Source organism: Neovison vison, chromosome 3 (genome assembly GCF_020171115.1).
Source record: "Neovison vison isolate M4711 chromosome 3, ASM_NN_V1, whole genome shotgun sequence".
In the NCBI taxonomy this organism is placed as follows: Eukaryota; Metazoa; Chordata; class Mammalia; order Carnivora; family Mustelidae; genus Neogale; species Neogale vison.
This window is the reverse complement of record NC_058093.1, coordinates 14,277,779-14,295,251: the sequence shown is the minus strand read 5'-3', so window position 1 is coordinate 14,295,251 and position 17,473 is coordinate 14,277,779. Positions and strand designations below refer to the sequence as shown.

At 37.3% G+C, this 17,473-nt stretch overlaps 2 protein-coding genes across 2 annotated transcripts in view; both read right to left on the bottom strand.

The window, feature by feature from the left end:
• BMPR2 (bone morphogenetic protein receptor type 2) overlaps nt 1-17,473 on the bottom strand; it is a 211,954-nt gene that overhangs the window by 130,974 nt on the left and 63,507 nt on the right. The window lies entirely within an intron of this gene.
• LOC122902205 (protein SET-like) lies at nt 14,709-16,334 on the bottom strand. The gene has a single exon (XM_044241331.1). The coding sequence runs from the start codon at nt 16,269-16,271 to the stop codon at nt 15,402-15,404; it is 870 nt and encodes a 289-aa protein (XP_044097266.1). The 5' UTR covers nt 16,272-16,334; the 3' UTR covers nt 14,709-15,401.

Here is a 17,473-nt window from a genome sequence, read left to right as displayed (position 1 = left end):
CAGGTCATGATCCTGGAGCCCTGGGATCGAGTCCTGCATAGGGCCCCCAGGTCCACGGGGAGTCTGCTTCTCCCTCTGACCTTCTCCCCTCTCATGCTCTCTCTCACTCTCTCTCTCAAGAGAGTGTTTTGTTTTTAAAGATGAACCAAAGAGTGGACTGTTTGATCCAAAGTTGATCACATCTCTACTGCTCTAAAAAAAACTCTGGCAACCTCCACAAAAATATTTCTACCCAAAAAAGTTCCACATACAGAACACACTTACTAGTCTTTAAAAAACCATGATATAATATGTGTGTGTGTGTGTGTGTACACACATACACACACACACACACATATATAAACAAACCAAAAAAGCAACCCAGGCAAACACGTGAAACAATCAGAACTCTCAAACATTGCTACTGAAAATGCTAAACAGTACAGACACTTTGGAAAAGTTGGGCAGTTTCTTATAAAAGTAAACATATACTTATGCCACTTAGCAATTTCCCTTCTAAGTACTCCATGAAATGAAAACATATGTTCTCACAAAGACTAGTATACAAGATATTCATTCACAACAGTATTATTCACAACAGCCTAAAGAATACTACTCAGCAATAGAAAGGAATGAATTCCAGATACATGTAACAACACTGGTGAATCTGAAAATCATATCCTAATGAAATAAGTCAGACATAAAAGAATACACATGATATAACTCCATGTATTAAAATACAAAATACAAATACACATACACAAATACAAAAATGCCTAATTTACCACGAAACTTAGTCATTAATTTTTAAATTTTTATTATTATTTTTTTAATTTGAGAGTAAGAGAGAGAAGGCAAGGGACAGAGGGAGAGGGAGAGAGAATCCCAAGCAGGCTCCACACCCAGTACAGAGCCAGACAAGGGGCTCGATCTCACCACCCTGATATCATGACCTAAACCGAAATCAAGAGTCAGACGTTTAACTGCTGAACCACCCAGCTGACTCTATATTTTTGTTTTTATTTTTTAATTTTTTTAAAGATTTTTATGTATTTATTTGACATTGAGAGAGGGAACATAAGCAGGAGGAGTGGGAGAGGGGGAGAAGGCTTCCCACTGAGCAGGGAGCCTGATATGGGGCTTGATCCCAGGACCCTGAGATCATGACCTGAGCTGAAGGTAGATACTTAATGACAGAGCCACTCAGGAGCCTATTTTTTGTTTTTAAAGATGAAAAGGCATAAGACATACTTCTAAGTGAACACTTAGTCCTACATTAATTTATTACACAAATTAATAATCAATTTTACATATAAAAAATGCTAAAGATAAAATTATAGAGACTGAAAATTACAGAGACAGACACTGATGGTAGTCTGGAGCAAGGGGTGAAAGCAGAAAGCAAGGGTAAACAGGCAAGAGGAAAAATTCTAAGGATGAAAATGTTCTTAATGATTGTGGTGGTGGTTACACAACCATATTCATTTGCGAAAACTTAACAAGCTGAAGGGTACCTGGGTAGCTCAGTTGGTCAAATGTCTGCCTTTGATTCAGGTCATGATCATGTGGTCCTGGGATTGAACCTCCCATGAGGTTCCCTGCTCAGCAGGAAGTCTGCTTCTGTGTCTCCCTCTGCCCCTTCCCCTTCCTCTCTTGTTCATGCTTGCTCTTTCTCTTTCTCTTTAATAAAATCTTAAAAAAAAAAAAATTAACAAGCTGAATACTTAAAAGGGCGAGTGCTATTTTATTTAAATTAAACTTCAACAGTCCTGCACAGAAAAAACAAAAACTAAGCTGACAACCCAGCCAGAACCTACTATCCACTATCCACCAAAACAAACTAAAAACACCTCCAAAGTCCTAGGTAAAATATACGTACTATTCAGTCAAATGTCATTATAATAATAGATACATACACACGGGCAGACAAGTGTATGTATCTGCTCCCAAATATCTAAGAATAAAAGAAAGTGCTAGGCTTTCACTTTACCCAGCTGTTTATTCTTATGTAAATCATACCAAACTACTTATTTATACATACAACTGTGTCTTTTATAATATAATTGATTCCAGAAAGAATAGAGCAAATTAAATTGAGTGGGGAAAACTTTCTAGTTCAATAAAACATGGTGCATTGGAGAAAGTGCTGACCTGGGAATCAAAAGAACATGTCTTCCTAAGGACATAATGGAAGACAGAAATATTGTTTTATTAAAAAGCAAAAGGCCCAATTTTATATTATTAATCTATCAAGATTTTCTCTTAGGGGATGCCAGGATGGCTCAGTCCTTGAGCGTCTGCTTTCACTTGGGTTATGGTCCTGGGGTCCTGGGATCCAGCCCCACATCGGGCTCCCTGCTCAAGCAGGAAGCCTGCTTCTCCCTCTCCCACTCCCCCTGGTTGTGTTTCCTCTCTCGCTGTGTATCTCCTTCTTTCAAATAAATAAATAAAATCTTAAAAAAAAAATTTTCTCTTAGTTTATTTTCCCATCACACTAAATAAAGGCCTCTTTCTTTTCAGAGATTCAGTAAGTGTTCACATCTACATTTTTTTTATTTGACTAGTTCTTCCCTTTTTTTTTTTTAAAGACTATTTGTTTTTCAGAGCAGTTTTAGGCTAACAGCAAAATTCAAAAGGTACAGGTATTTCCTGTATACATTAGCCCTCACACACGCATAGCCAATATGCGTGTGTGATACTTTCAGTATCCCCTAGTGGAGAGGTACATTTGTTCATTTGTTTATCTAGAGCGCAGGTGGGGATGAGGGACAGAGGAAGAGAGAAAATCTTAAGTAGGCTCCATGCCCAGAGTGGAGCCCAACACAGGGCTCTATCTCACGACCCTGAGATCATGACAGGAGCTGAAATAAAAAATCGAATGCTTAACTGACTAAGCCACCTATTTGTTACAAATGATGAAAATTCACTGACATTTCATAGTCACCCAAAGCCTACAGTTCATTCTTGGTCTTGTACATTCTATGGGTTTCGTGAGATATATAATGAAATATCTCTATCATTTCAATATCATACAGAATATTTTCAGTACCCTAAAATGTTGATTTCTATTTTACTCTATTTTCTCATTGCCTGTTTTTTTAAACTATTTTTTACTGTTTATCACTATAATCTATCTGTCACTAATTTGCGTGGTATGAAATGAGACTATAACTTTTACCCAAAAGCAAACTAATCTTTCCATCCCTACACATTAAATAAACCTACGTTTACCACTTAAAAAAACAAAAACAAAAAACAAGCAAACGCTCTCCTTTCCCCCCACCCCAAAAAAAAACCACCATAGGTCTCTCTCTCTTTTTTAAGTTTTTATTTAAATTCATTAGTTAACGTAACAGTGTAATATTAATTTCTGGTGTACAATATAGTGATACAACACTTCCACACAGCACTCAGTGCTCATCACAAGTACATTCCTTAATTCTCATCACCTATTTAAACCATCCTGTCACCCACCTCCCCTCTGTGTTTTGGTCTTACTGCTGTCACCAAGCAGATTACAAGGTTAATTGAAACAAATTACACAATTTTTCCAGGTTTCAATCTAGAAATCAAAAAAAATGTTGAACTTTCTTTAAGGTCCTGTATAACTCAACATCTTCGGTTACATAACTCTAAAAATTTCTTCAGAAGAGTATGTACCCAAAATACTTTATTTCAAAATTAATCATTCAATAACATAAGATAAAAGAGGGCACCTGGGTAGCTCAGTTGGTTAAGCAACTGCCTTCGGTTCAGGTCATGTGGATCGAGCCCCACATTGGGATTCCCTGGTCAGTGCAGAGTCTGCTTCTCCCTCTGACCTCTCCCCTCTCATGCACTCTCTCTCTCAATTAATAAATAAAATCTTAAACAAAAAAAAAAAAGGGAAAGAAAAAGAAAACAAAAAAACTCTATTCTATGAATATAAGTTTAAACTCTATGAGGAAAAACTCCCTTGGGAATTATTTAGCAAGATTTTAAAGCAATAACTCAGTTTTCTTACTTGTAAGATTAAAATTTTGCTGAGCAAAGTTAAACATTCCTGTGAATGACAAAAATAGCAAAATCTAGACTGACAAAAAAGGATATGATTGTATTTCTTTCAGTAAAGTCCTCATCCAGGGACAACTGTACCCCCCAGAGGACATTTGGCATTGTTTGGAGACAATTTTACTTGTCACAACTGCAGGCAGTTGTGACACCAGCATATGTGAATAGAGACCAGGAACGCTGCTAACAATTTTACAATACACATACACTTCCCCCATACACACACATACAGAATTATCCAGCACAAGGTGTCAACAGTGCCAAAGTAGAAAAACCCTGCTCTAAGAATATTACAATGCAATTTTTTCTTCTCAGTGGGCAGAGACGTACCAATAGAAATATCCTGTTTAGAAATCTAACTAAACAAAAAGGCATATTCTTTCTTTTGTTTTCTTTTTTAAAGATCTCATTTATTTGACACAGAGCACAGGCGGAGGAATGACTAGCATGGGAAAAGGGAATAGCAGGCTCCCCGATGAACAAGGAGCCTGATGCGGGGCTCCATCCTAGGACCCTGAGATCATGACCTGAGCTGAAGGCAGCTGCTTAAACAACTGAGTCACCCAGGCATCCCAGCATGTTCTTTCTTGTACCAATCCTGAAAGACTTTTCTATGTGATATATCCAGGAAATTACAATAGCACCCACCAAGACTGCTATAAGCAATAGAAATGTTGACAAGGATGTAGAGAAATTGGAACCCTCCTATACTGCTGGTGGGAATATAAAATAGTACAACTACTTTAAGGAAAAGTCTGGCAGATCCTCAAAAGCTTAAATATAGAACTACCACATGACCCAATGATTACTCTTTTAGGTATGTACCCAGAGAACTGAAAACATATACCCACATAATAACTGTACACTAATGTTCATAGCAGAATTAGTCATAAGAGAAAAAAAAACTTGGAAGCCACTCAAATTTTCATTGACTAATGAATGCATTAATAAAATGTGATATGGCCATACAATTAATATTTGAATTAAAAAAAAAAAGTACTCATATGGAATCTCAAAAGGCCCTGAAGAACGAAAACAATCCAGAGAAAGAAAAACAAAGCTGAAAGCCTCAAACCTCCTGATTACAAAACTTTACAAAGCTACAGGGGCGCCTAGGTGGCTCAGTCAATTAGGCATCTTGACTCTTGATTTTGGCTCAGATCATGATCTCAGGTCACTGAGATTGAGCCCTGTGTTAGTCTCCATGAGAAGCATAGAGCTTGCTTAAGATTCTTTCTCTTGGGGTGCCTGGGTGGTTCAGTCGGTTAAGCCTTTGGCTCAGGTCATTATCTCCAGGTCCTGGGATGGAGCCCTGTGTCTCTTTCCCTACTCAGCAGGGAGTCTGCTTCTCCTTCTCCCTCTGTCCCTCTTGTGTTCTCTCTCACTCCCTCTCTCTCTATAATAAATACAAAATAAAATTTTTAATTAAAAAAAATTGTCTCCAATAAATGGTGGTAAGAAAACCAGATGCCCAAATGCATAGAAAAAAATTGGACACTTCCTTACCTTATATCATATATTAAAAACAACTCAAAATGAAGAAAAGACCTAAATGTAAGTCCTGAAACTACAAAGACCCTAGGATCAAACACAGGTGGAAAACTTCATGACATTTGATTTATCAATGATTTCATGGGTAAGATACAAAAAGAACAGGAAACAAAAGCAAATACAGATAAATGGAGCTATGTCAAACTTCAAAACTTCTACCCAGAGAAAGAAACTATCAAGAGTAAAAAAAGGCGAGGTGCCTGGGTGGCTCAGTGGGTTAAAGCCTCTGCTTTCGGCTCAGGTCATGGTCCCAGGGTCCTGGGATCGAGCCCCGAATTGGGCTCTCTGCTCAGCCGAGAACATGCTTCCTCTTCTCTCTGCCTGCCTCTCTGCCTACTTGTGATCTCTGTCAAATAAATAAATAAATCTTTAAAAAAAAAAAAAAAAGAGTAAACCGGCAACCTAGGGAATGGGAGAAAATATTTGCAACTCATGTATCTGATAAGGGATTAATATCCATAATTTGCAACTCATGTATCTGATAAGGAATTGATATCCATAATATGTAAACTCCTGCAATACAAGTGTAGACACACAAAGCCCCTCCTGCCCCCCAAAAAAACACAACCAATTTAAAAAATGGGAAATGGATTAGAATAGACATTCCTCAAAAAAAGATATATGAATGGCCAATAAGCACTTGAAAAGATGCTCAACATCACTAATCATGAGGAAAATGCAAATCAAAACCAGACATCATACCCATTAAAATGGCCACTATGAAAAAAAAAGAAGAAAGAAACTAACAAGTGTTACTATGGATTTGGAAAAATTGGAACTCTTGGGCCTGTTAGTGGAAATGTAAAATGGAACAAATGTTATGAAAAATAATACGGAGGTTCCTCAAAAGATGTAAAATTGAACTACTATATGATCCACCAATCTCACTTCTGAATATACATCCAAAGGAACTGAAAATAAAATCTCAAAGAGATATTTGCACAGCTATTTTATTAGTCAGGTAAGACTACTATAACAAAATACCACAAACTGACTTAAACAAGAGAAACTTTGGGGTGCCTGAGTCGTTCAGTTGGTTGGCCATCTGACTTTTGGTTTCGGCTCAGGTCATGCTGCTGGGAGCAAGCCCCATGTCAAGCTCCATGTCCGGCCCCACACTTAATGGGGATTGAAGATTCTTTCTCTCCCTCTACCTCTGCCCTCACTTCGCTCGACTTCTCTTCCTCTCTAAAATAAATAAATAAATAAATAAATAAATAAATAATTTTTTAAAAGTCCTTAAACAATAGAAGCTTTTTTCTCATAGTTCTGGATGCTGTTAAGTCTAAATCCAAGGTGCCAGCCAATCCAGTTCTCCAGTGAGAACTCTTTTCCTGGCTTGAAACAGCCAACTTCTCATCATATCCATACAAAATAGAGCAAGAGAGAAAGAGACAAAGTGCAAACTAGTGTGCTCTGGTATCTCTTCCTCTTCTTATAAGGACACCAACATACTGGATTAGGGCCCCACCCCAATCGTTATCACCTCCTTACCCATCCTATTTCAAATATAGTCATTTTGGAGCACAGGGCTTCAACATATGAATTTGGGGGGCAACACAATTCAGTTCATAGCACCTATATTCACTGCCTATATTCACTGCAGCTTTTCATAGTTGCCAAGAAGTAGAAGCAACCTAAGTGCTCATCAGTACATGAATGGATAAAGAAAATGTGGTATATGGTATATACATATAATGAAATATTATTTAGCCTTTTTAAAAAGAAGGAAATATTGTCATATACTGTAACATGGATGAGTCTTGAAGACATTATGTTAAGAGAAATAAAGCAGTCACAAAAAGACTATTAAGGTGAGGCTCTAATGCAAGAGATTGACTTCCTTATTGCAAGTATACAACAGATCTCCAGACCCTCCTAGCCTTCATGACTGAAACTCTAAACCCAGAAACTCTGGACCCCTCCACCTAGCCCCTAACAATCACCACTCCACTTACATGAGGTATCTAAAGCAGTCAAATTGATACAAAGGGAAAGTAGAAAGGTCGCTGCATAATAATTTGCATCTGCTTGCACACTTGCAAAGTGATGGCAGGGTGAATTTTATGTTTTGTATTTTTGCAGAAGGGAGGAAGGAAGGAAGGAAGGAAGGGACAGAGGAAGGAAGGGAGAGAGGGAGGGAAAGGGAAGAAAGAAAGAGGGGCACCTGAGTGGCTCAGTCAGTTAAGTGTCTGCCTTCATTCAGCTCAGGTCATGATTCCCAGGGTACTGGGATCGAGCCCTGCATCGGGCTTCTTGCTCAGTGGGGAGCCTGTTTCTCCCTCTCCCTGTCTGCTCCTCCCCCTGCTTGTGTGCTCTCTCTCTCTCTGTCAAATGGATAAATAAAATCTTTAAAAAGAGAGAGAGAAAGAAAGAAAGAAAGGAGGAAGAGGGGAGGGAAGAAAGGAAGAAGAGGGAGGGAGGGAGGAAGGAAGGGAGGGAGAAGAAGGAAGGAAGGAAGGAAGGAAGGAAGGAAGGAAGGAAGGAAGGAAGGAGCTCCTGATACATGCCATAACATGGCTGAACTATTATAGCTAATAAATGATTTCAGCAAGGTTGCAGAATACAAGATCAATAGACAAAATCAATTATATTTGTATAAGCTAGCAACGAACAATACAAAAGTGCAATTAAGAAAAAATTCCAGGCGCGCCTCAGTAGCTCATATGGTTGAGCGCCAACTCTTGGTTTTGGCTCAAGTCATGATCACATGGGTTGTGGAATCAAGCCCTGTGTCAGGTTCCACACTCAGGAGGGTGTCTGCTTCAAAATTCTCTCCCTCTGTCCCCCCACTATGCTTTCTCTGAAATAAATCTTTTTTAAAAATTCCATTTATGGGGCGCCTGGGTGGCTCAGTGGGTTAAAGCCTCTGCCTTCAGCTCAGGTCATGATCCCGAGGTCCTGGATTGAGCTCCGCATTGGGCTCCTCGGTGGGGAGCCTGCTTCTCTCTCTGCCTCTGCCTGCTTGTGCACCCTACTCTCTCTGACAAATAAATAAAATATTTAAAAATAAATAAAGTTGGATCCCCCACCTCCTACCATATACAAAAATTTACTCAAAATGGATCATAGACTTTAAGGCACCTGGGTGGCTCAGTTGATTAAGCATCTGATCTTCATTTGGGCTCAGGTCATGATTTCAGAGCTGTGAGGTTGAGCCCCACATCAAGCTCCATACTGGGCATAGAGCCTGTTTAAAATTTTCTCTCTCTGTCCCTCCCTCCTCTCTTATTAAAAAAAAAAGATCATACACTTTAAATGTAAGAACTCAAGCTATAAAATTCTCAGAAAAAGAAAAACATAAACAAACATCTTTGTGACCTTGAATGAGATGAAAGTTTCTTAACTATAACACCAAAAATTACAATTAAAACAAAACAGGAAAAACAGGTCATTTGGACTTTAATAAAATTTAAAACTTTTATTCTTCAAAGTATACCATCCAGGGAAGGAAAAACAGAGAGGGAGGCAACCATAAGAGACTCTTACCTCTAAGGAACAAACTGAGAGTTACTGGAGGTGATGTGGGTGAGGGATGGGCTAAACAGGTGATGGGCATTAAGAAGAGCACTTCTTGTAATGAGCACTGGGTGTTACATGAAAATGATGACTCACTAAATGTTATCCCTGAAACTATTACTACACTATATGTTAACTAACTTGAATTTAAATAAAATTTTAAAGAAAAAAAATAAATGTAAGTTTAAAAAAAACAAAGTACAACATTCAGAAAGTGAAGACAATCCAAGAATAAGGGGAAAAAAATACAAATTATACGTCTTATCAAGGACTAGTATCCAAAATATAAAAAGACTTCTTACAACTCAACCAATATGACCCAGCAATTCTACTCTCAGGTATATAACCAAAAGATATAAAAACATATATTCACACAAAAACCTGTACCTGAATAGCCATGACCACATTATTCATAATAATCAAAAAATATAAGTGACCTAAGTATCCATTAATTGATGAATGGATAAATAAAATATGGTATACCCATAAGAGCATATTAGGCAATAAAAACAAATGAGTGAATGATACTTCCTATAACATGGATAAACCTGGAACACATTATGCTAACTGAAAGAAGCCAGACAAAAAAGGTCACACATTCTATTATTTCATTTATATGAAATGTCCAGAATGGGCAAATTCTTAAAGATAGTAAGTAAATTAGTAGTTGCCAGGGCTGGAAGAAGGAATGAATAAAGAATTCCTGCTAATGGGTATAGGGCTCCTTCTGGGGGTCATTAAATTCTCTAAAATTGACCATGGTGACAGTTGAAGAATGCTAAATATGATAAAAACCACTGAATTCTCCAATTTAAGTTGGTGAATTATATGAAATGTAAATTATTTCTTATAAAACTGTTAGAGTAAATATTACATGTGAATATTATACTTTTATTAAGCAATATATAATATCTTAAAATTTATTTGCAACAACTGAAAATATACAAAGAAAAGATATAAAAAATCATTTGAAATTCCTGAAAGTGGTAAATTTAAAGGACTTTGAGAGAGGCCCAAAAAGAGATTTTAATTTACTACAAAGAAGAATTTTCCATTTGGATGACATGGGAAAGTATGGAAATAAAAAAGCAAGCTCTGATGCACAATTCCCACTGCAAAACAAAATATTTTGCAAAGATTTAGTAAAGAATTATATAGTCCTGTATCTTACAAAACTGCCAAGTCTGACAAAGCCAATTCAGGTTGAGGTTATTTTCAGTACAGCTGGAGAAACTTCAGGAGGGAGTGGATTATTGCAGGGGGAGTGAAGAGAGGTGAGACAAATCTTTTATTGTTGCTTGGCCAGAGCCAAGTTTTCTTAAACTCTAATTCATGCTTAAGGTACAAAAAGTTTTGTTTCACATTTTTCCTTGCTGTTTTCCCCCACACTGAACCTAGAAAAACTGCAAACACAGAAAGCTATAAAAAGTTAAACACACCCACAGATCAAGGCTGTACAAAAAGAATACATCATTTTCTAGGAATAGGACCATAAAAAGTTAGAAATATGAAATATTACTTAGAAAGAACCAGGGAAGTCAAATTTCCATTAAAAAGCAGTAATTCATCCTATATGTAACACCTCTGATAGATGATCTATTTATATATTTTCAGGAGCTTACTACAGTTGACCCTTGAACAAGATGGGGGTTAGTTAAGGGTGCAGTCAAAATTCCACATACAATTTTTGACTCCTGCGAAACCTAAGCAGCAGCCTCCTGTTGACCAGATGCCTTACCAATAACATAAAGTTGATTAACACAGATTTTGTATGTTATATGTATTATATATTGATTTCTTAAAATAAAGTAAGCCAGACAAAAGAAAATATTAAGGAAATCATAATAAAGAAAAAGTACACACTGTGTTTATACCCCCCAAAAAATCCACATGTAAGAGGACCCACATACTTCAAAAAAGTTTTGTGTATTTTATATGTATACACGTATGTATTTATATACGTGTATACATATAAAATACACATATATATGTACACAGAAAACATGGATATAAAAAACATGGAGATATATATACGTATATATAAGGGTATTATATACATATGTATATACAAATAAGGGTATTATATATGTATATATAAGGGTATTACATATATAATTATATATTATATTATTATATATAATATTATATAAGGGTATTATATAAGGGTAAACTGTAATTCAAAAGACAGGTCATGCACTGTTGCAAATCACAAGGTCAAGAAGCAAATGAGATCTCTTTATCAAAATAAAATAGTTTTTTCATGAAAATGACCAATTTATTATCACTATTCCAGTGATGTGCCATTATACAGTTAACTTAAACAACCTAAGAAATGCTTTTCTGAGTTATTATCTGGTACACACATACTTACACGTATATGTGAAACACAAATTTCATGATACAATTCCTTTTCTTACTATGTGCTATTTTTTTTTTCATGCTAGTCACAGCCCACAGATCAACTCAGAAGCTCAGAAGACAAAACTCTCCTGAACCATAATGAAGTACAGCTTAGTTTAAATTATCTTTTTGAATGAAAACACAGTAAACATGGATTCTTATTGCTCCCAATCCACTGGCTAGATTAACTGCAACTGACTTTACACTTCCCCTCTTTTGCCAGGAGGCTTTATTTTTTATCAAATTAAAGCTAACTCCCATCCCTGTGTTCATTTTTATATTAAAGAACTTGTTGGGGCAGGTAAGGGTATGGAGGGTGATTCTGTTTCCTACACACATATACCACTGGCACCTATGCCTATATACAGAGGATAAATGGGTGGATATTTATTTCCTAGAATTGATACTTCACTCAATTAATTTGTATATATCTGCTATTTATGATCATTGTTATAAACTGTGTTAACACTTCTGACAATGTTCTTGAGAAAATACAATCAGTTACCAGTATGGGAAATACAAGTTCACTTGTAAATAATTTCCCTTATGTTATACTTTCTCCATACTTCCAACTTGTTATCTCTATCACTATATTATTTTTCTTCAGAAAATAACAAATTTAAGCCTTTGCTAAAAATTCAATACTTTATCCTCACCAGAAAAAAAAAATTAATTAACTGAAAATCCCAAGTCATTAATTTAGCCTGGGCCCCAGCATAGAAACTCTTAGGATCTAGGCCATGGTTCCCATCAGGAGAATATTACCCAAAAGAGCATCATTGCTCTTCCTTCCAAGAGTTGTTTACTCTCCTGTTCTACCACAATCACTATGATTAAATACCTCTAATGAACTGAGCTTTAGTCTTAACCTCAGTTTCAGGGGTTCTAAATCTAAAGGCTTTGAAATGTAATACAGGTGAATATGTGCACTTTTTAATGGGAAATGCTCAAAAATTTAATCTTAAAGGAGTACATCTGGAGGCTTGGAAGACACTGCAAACAAAGAAATCTGTTGAGTATCTTTTAATCATCTAGCAAAAAGCTCTCTGCTGTCCAGCAACTATATACTTTCTTCAAAGAAAAAAAAAAAAAGCAAAAAACAAAACTATGGCTTTAATCCAGTTAAAACCACTGCAACTTCCCCAAAGAACATTAATGAAGTAGAGCATATATATCAACAAATTTCACTATGAAACAAAGAAAAAAGTATCAGGCTACAGAGAGTTAATCTAAAATACAAAAATATTATTCATGATCCAGACCCCTAGCAGATGTACCAGCTGATAGGAGATATGACTTACAGGAGATACCAGCTGATAGCAGATATGACTTACAGGGCCACAATAATTGAAAAGGCCAGTCTCTCCTTGTCATGAAATCAGGTGAGTCCAGAAACATCACTGGATTTCAATTAAGACCTTCAGACAAATTGGTTCAGAAGACTAGATTTTTTCAAAACCACGATGAGATACCACTTCACACCAGCCAGAATGGCTAAAATTAACAAGTCAGTTAACTGCAGATGTTGGCAAGGATGTGGAGAAAAAAGGGAACCCTCCTACACTGTTAGTGGGAATGCAAGCTGGTGCAGCTACTCTGGAAAACAGCATGGAGGTTCCTCAAAAATTTGAAAATAGGGCTACCCTATGACCCAGCAACTGCATTACTGGGTATTTACCCTAAAGATACAAATGCAGTGATCCAAAGGGGCACCTGCACCCCAATGTTTATAGCAGCAAAGTCCGCAACAGTCAAACTATAGAGAGAAAGAACCCAGATGTCCCTCAACAAATGAAGATGATGTGATACACACACACACACACACACACACAAACACACACAAACACAATGGAATATTACACAGTCATCAAAAAAAGAAATCTTGCCATTTGCAATGATGTGGATGGAATTAGAGGGTATTATGTTAAGCAAAATAAGTCAATCAGAGAAAGACAATTATCATATGATCTCAATGATATGTGGAATTTAAGAAACTAAACAGAGGATCATGGGGGAAGAGAGGAAAAAATGAAACAAGATTAAATCAGAGAGAGACAAACCAGGAGAGACTCTTAATCATAGGAAATAAACTGAGGGTTGCTAGGGGGTAGGGGTTGAAAGGATGGGGTAACTAGGTGATGGACATTGAGGAAGGCATGTGATGTAAAGAGCACTGGATATTATATAATACTGATGAATCACAGACCTGTACCTCTGAAACCAAAAATACATTACATATTTATTAACTGAATTAAAATTTTTTAAAAGACTCAATTTTTCAATAATTCAGAGTTACCTTCAATCTTACTGAATCTCTTCATCATCATTAAAGCTAAGGAGTCAATGGCTGTATTGAGTTTCCTAGGACTAGCATAACAAACTACCATAAACTGAGTGCCTTAAAACAATGAAAATGTATTGCCTCACAGTTCTGGAGGCCAGAAGTCCAGAATCAAGGCGTTGGCAGAGCTATGCTCCCTCTGAAATGTGTAGAAGGGAATCCTGCCTTGGCTCTTTTTACTTCTAGCTAACAATCTCTGAGTGTTTCTTGGCTTGCAGATGGAATCACTCCACTCTCTGAATCCATCATCACACCAGCACATTCCCCCTATGTGTCTGTCTTTATCTCATTTAAGGACACTAGTCATATTGGATTAGGACCACCCTAATTCAGTATGACCTCATCTTACCTTGACTACATCAGCAAAGGCCCTATTTCTAAATAAGGTCAAATTCACAGGCACTGAGGGTTAGAACTTCAACATATCCTTTGGGGGGACATAATTCAACCCACAACAATAACTATTTATCTAAAATAGTCATCCATGGGGTGCCTGGGTGGCTCATCTACCTTCGGCTCAGATCATAATACCAGAGTCCTGGGATCGAGCCTCGCATCAGGTTCCCTGCTCTTTCTCCCTCTGCCCCTCCCTACTGCTCGTGCTCCCTCTCAAATAAATAAGTAAAATCTTTAAAATGGTCATTCATAAGTTTACTTCTTTTTTTTGTGTGTACATATTTAGTTTTATTGTAACAAAGCAACTTGTACACTTTTAACGTTTAAAACTGAGCATCATCTTTCCTTTCCAGTGAAACAAAAAGAAAATTTTAAAAATAAACAGGAACAAAATTACAATAGAGAATGTCAATTCCAAATATGATCCTACAAGTTCTGCTGATTCTCCCATCGAGTGGCAGGGCTCAAGTCATCATTAGGAGAGAGTTTTATTTTAAAAGTGTCATCTTAAACTGCAAGGATGTCCGTTAAACATCACAATTAAACATGCCAAAGGAGAAGCCATGTTGTCAAAATGCCCACTTAACCCACCCAAACATCTCAAACCCACCCTTTGCTGACCTTCTATAACCCCATTTTTTTAAGTTTTTTTTTTCTTTTTTTTAAACAAGAGAAAGTAGACAGGTACATGTTGGTAAATGCTAACTGTCCATATTCACATAGAGACACAGTGTAATCTCTGAGCCCAATATACAGAGAAAGGAGGAAAAAAGCTAGAATTCTATGCACTACTACACAGGGGCCTAGCACCCTCCAGCTTCCAGCAGAGCTAAGGGAGCAGAAGGTTTTTCTTTTTTTCCACAGAGCACGGTGGTGTTGATTCCATAAAGTTTTTGTTTTTGTCAAGACAGGAAGGGACAAAAATGAATTTGGAACAAAAAGGGGTAGAGATTCTTTTCCCACTGTATTCTGCTCAAGGTATTTCCCCCCAAAATAAGCTGAGAACCATGGTATAAAGGGAGAGAAAAAGGAGACTTCAAAAAACAGGGCGAATGAACACGAGAGGAGAAAAGAAAAAGAAAAAGGAAAAAAAAAAAAGACGGCAACTTGCTCCCAGGGACTGAAGAAAATTAAAAAAGGAAGGTTGGAATCCATCAGTGTTCCATTAGTCATCTTCTCCTTCATCCTCCTCTCCTTCCTCCCCCTCATCATCATCTTCATCTTCTTCACCTTCATCCTCATCTCCTTCTTCATCAATATCTTCCAATCCTTCTTCTTCTTCATCATCATCATCATCATCCTCTTCTCCTTCCCCTTCTTTGTCATCCATATCGGGAACCAAGTAGTACTGTAATGGATTTGGCCAAATATCATCTTTGATGACTTCTCCTAACTCATCTGCACCATCAGAATGGTCAGTAAACCAGGTGAAGAAGCTCTCTGGTTCCTCATGCTGTCTCTTCCTGCTGGCTTTATTCTGTGTTTGACTTGAACGTTTCGTCAAATCCTTTCCAGATTTCCATTTGATTTCAGTGGACTTTGAAGATGGATCACCACTCTCATTCAGATGAAATTCTTTGGAGAGAATTTTATTTTCGAAGTAAGGGTTTTCATCAAAATAAAAATCTATTCTGTAACCTGATTTAGTATCTTCAAATTCTGTCACTTCAACTCTTGTCAAATAATGCAGCGCCTCTTCATCCTCCTCCCCAAGCAGTGCAGACACTTGTGGATGGTTGACAAATGTTGTTACCCAAAAATTGGGGATTTTGGCGATCAATTCCGACCTCTTCTGAAAAAATGGTTGGCGGAGTTTGTTATATTTCTGTTCTACTTTCAAAATCTCCTCACTGGCTTGTTCATTAAGTCTGTCTATTTCATTTTGTACTTCATCAATATGTTCAATTGCTTCTTGCTGTTCTTTTTCTCCTTTATGCAAGTGCTGAGATGTTGATGTCTGCCCTGGCTTGGGGGCAGGAGGCTGTCTCGGTTTCTTCGTTTGAGGCGGGAGCGAAGACTGGCGTTTGGGGGCCATGCTGCGAGGAAACTCCAGGAAACCGGGAGAGAGGCACGTCTGGAAGCTCTGATTGCTGGAGCTCCATAAGTTTACTTCTATACGTAGCAAGTTTATATGCCCATTTTCCTATCAGGATTACCACATAAGATTGTACAGTTCTGTATGCATTGATCAATATCCCTAATCCTAATGTATCAATGCCCTTTGTAAGACAGTAATCAGAACGAAAAAGATTGCCCTATTTCCTAAGAAGTTCCTGAAGTAATGAATATTTTAAGAGTAACTAATGTATTTCTAAGTGGAAGTTTATCTATACATCTTTAATGTAAACCAACTGTACTCCAATAAAAACTTTTTTTAAAAGACCAATATTTATTTGAGAGAGAGAGTACTCAGGCAGCATGAGGGTTGGGGTGGGTGAGTGGGCATAGGGGGAGGTAAGACAAGCAAACTCCGCACAAGGCTCAATCTCAGGACCATGAGATCATGACCTGAGCCAAAACCAAGAGTCCCACGCTTAACCATCTAAGCCACCCAAAACAAAACTTCTTAAAAGGGACTTTCTAATCCAATTCAGTGGACTTTTTTTTAGTCCTAAATTCAATTACTCACCCCTAAGACATTTGGCTTTAATAACCATACTTCTCTCTTTGCTTTTTAATCTTGATTTTTAATTGTGATTTTCTTACTCTCTCGGGCCAGTTCTTAATCTATTTTGTAAGCCCCTTGATCTCTGTGGACTTCCTAATTATTGGTAACCTCCAGGTATCTATTCTGAACTATTTTCTATTCACTGTACACTCCATCCTGTGAATAACTCATTAGCTTCACATATCAGCTGTTAACTAATGACATAGAAATCTCAGAATGAAATGTTTTTCTTGAGCTCCCAATTAGTATATCAAAACCTTCCAGAGATTTTAACTTGGTAATTCACAACCGCCTCACACTCAGAACTTCCCAAAATCAATTAGTCATTTCCCCTCTTTCTATTTCCTAATCTGTTTCTCCTCTTGTATACAAACAGTAAGGAAGGTTCTAGGGAACAGAGAAGTAAGATGGTAACTAAGAGGCAGTAAGTGTGAAGGCTACCAGTGACTCAAAACATTCTGTTACCTTCCCCATGAAGCTCACATCTTCTTGAAATTATCACTCAATCCAGAGATATTCATGTCACCTACTCTTTCTGACTTTACTTCCATTAGGAACCACCTTCACAT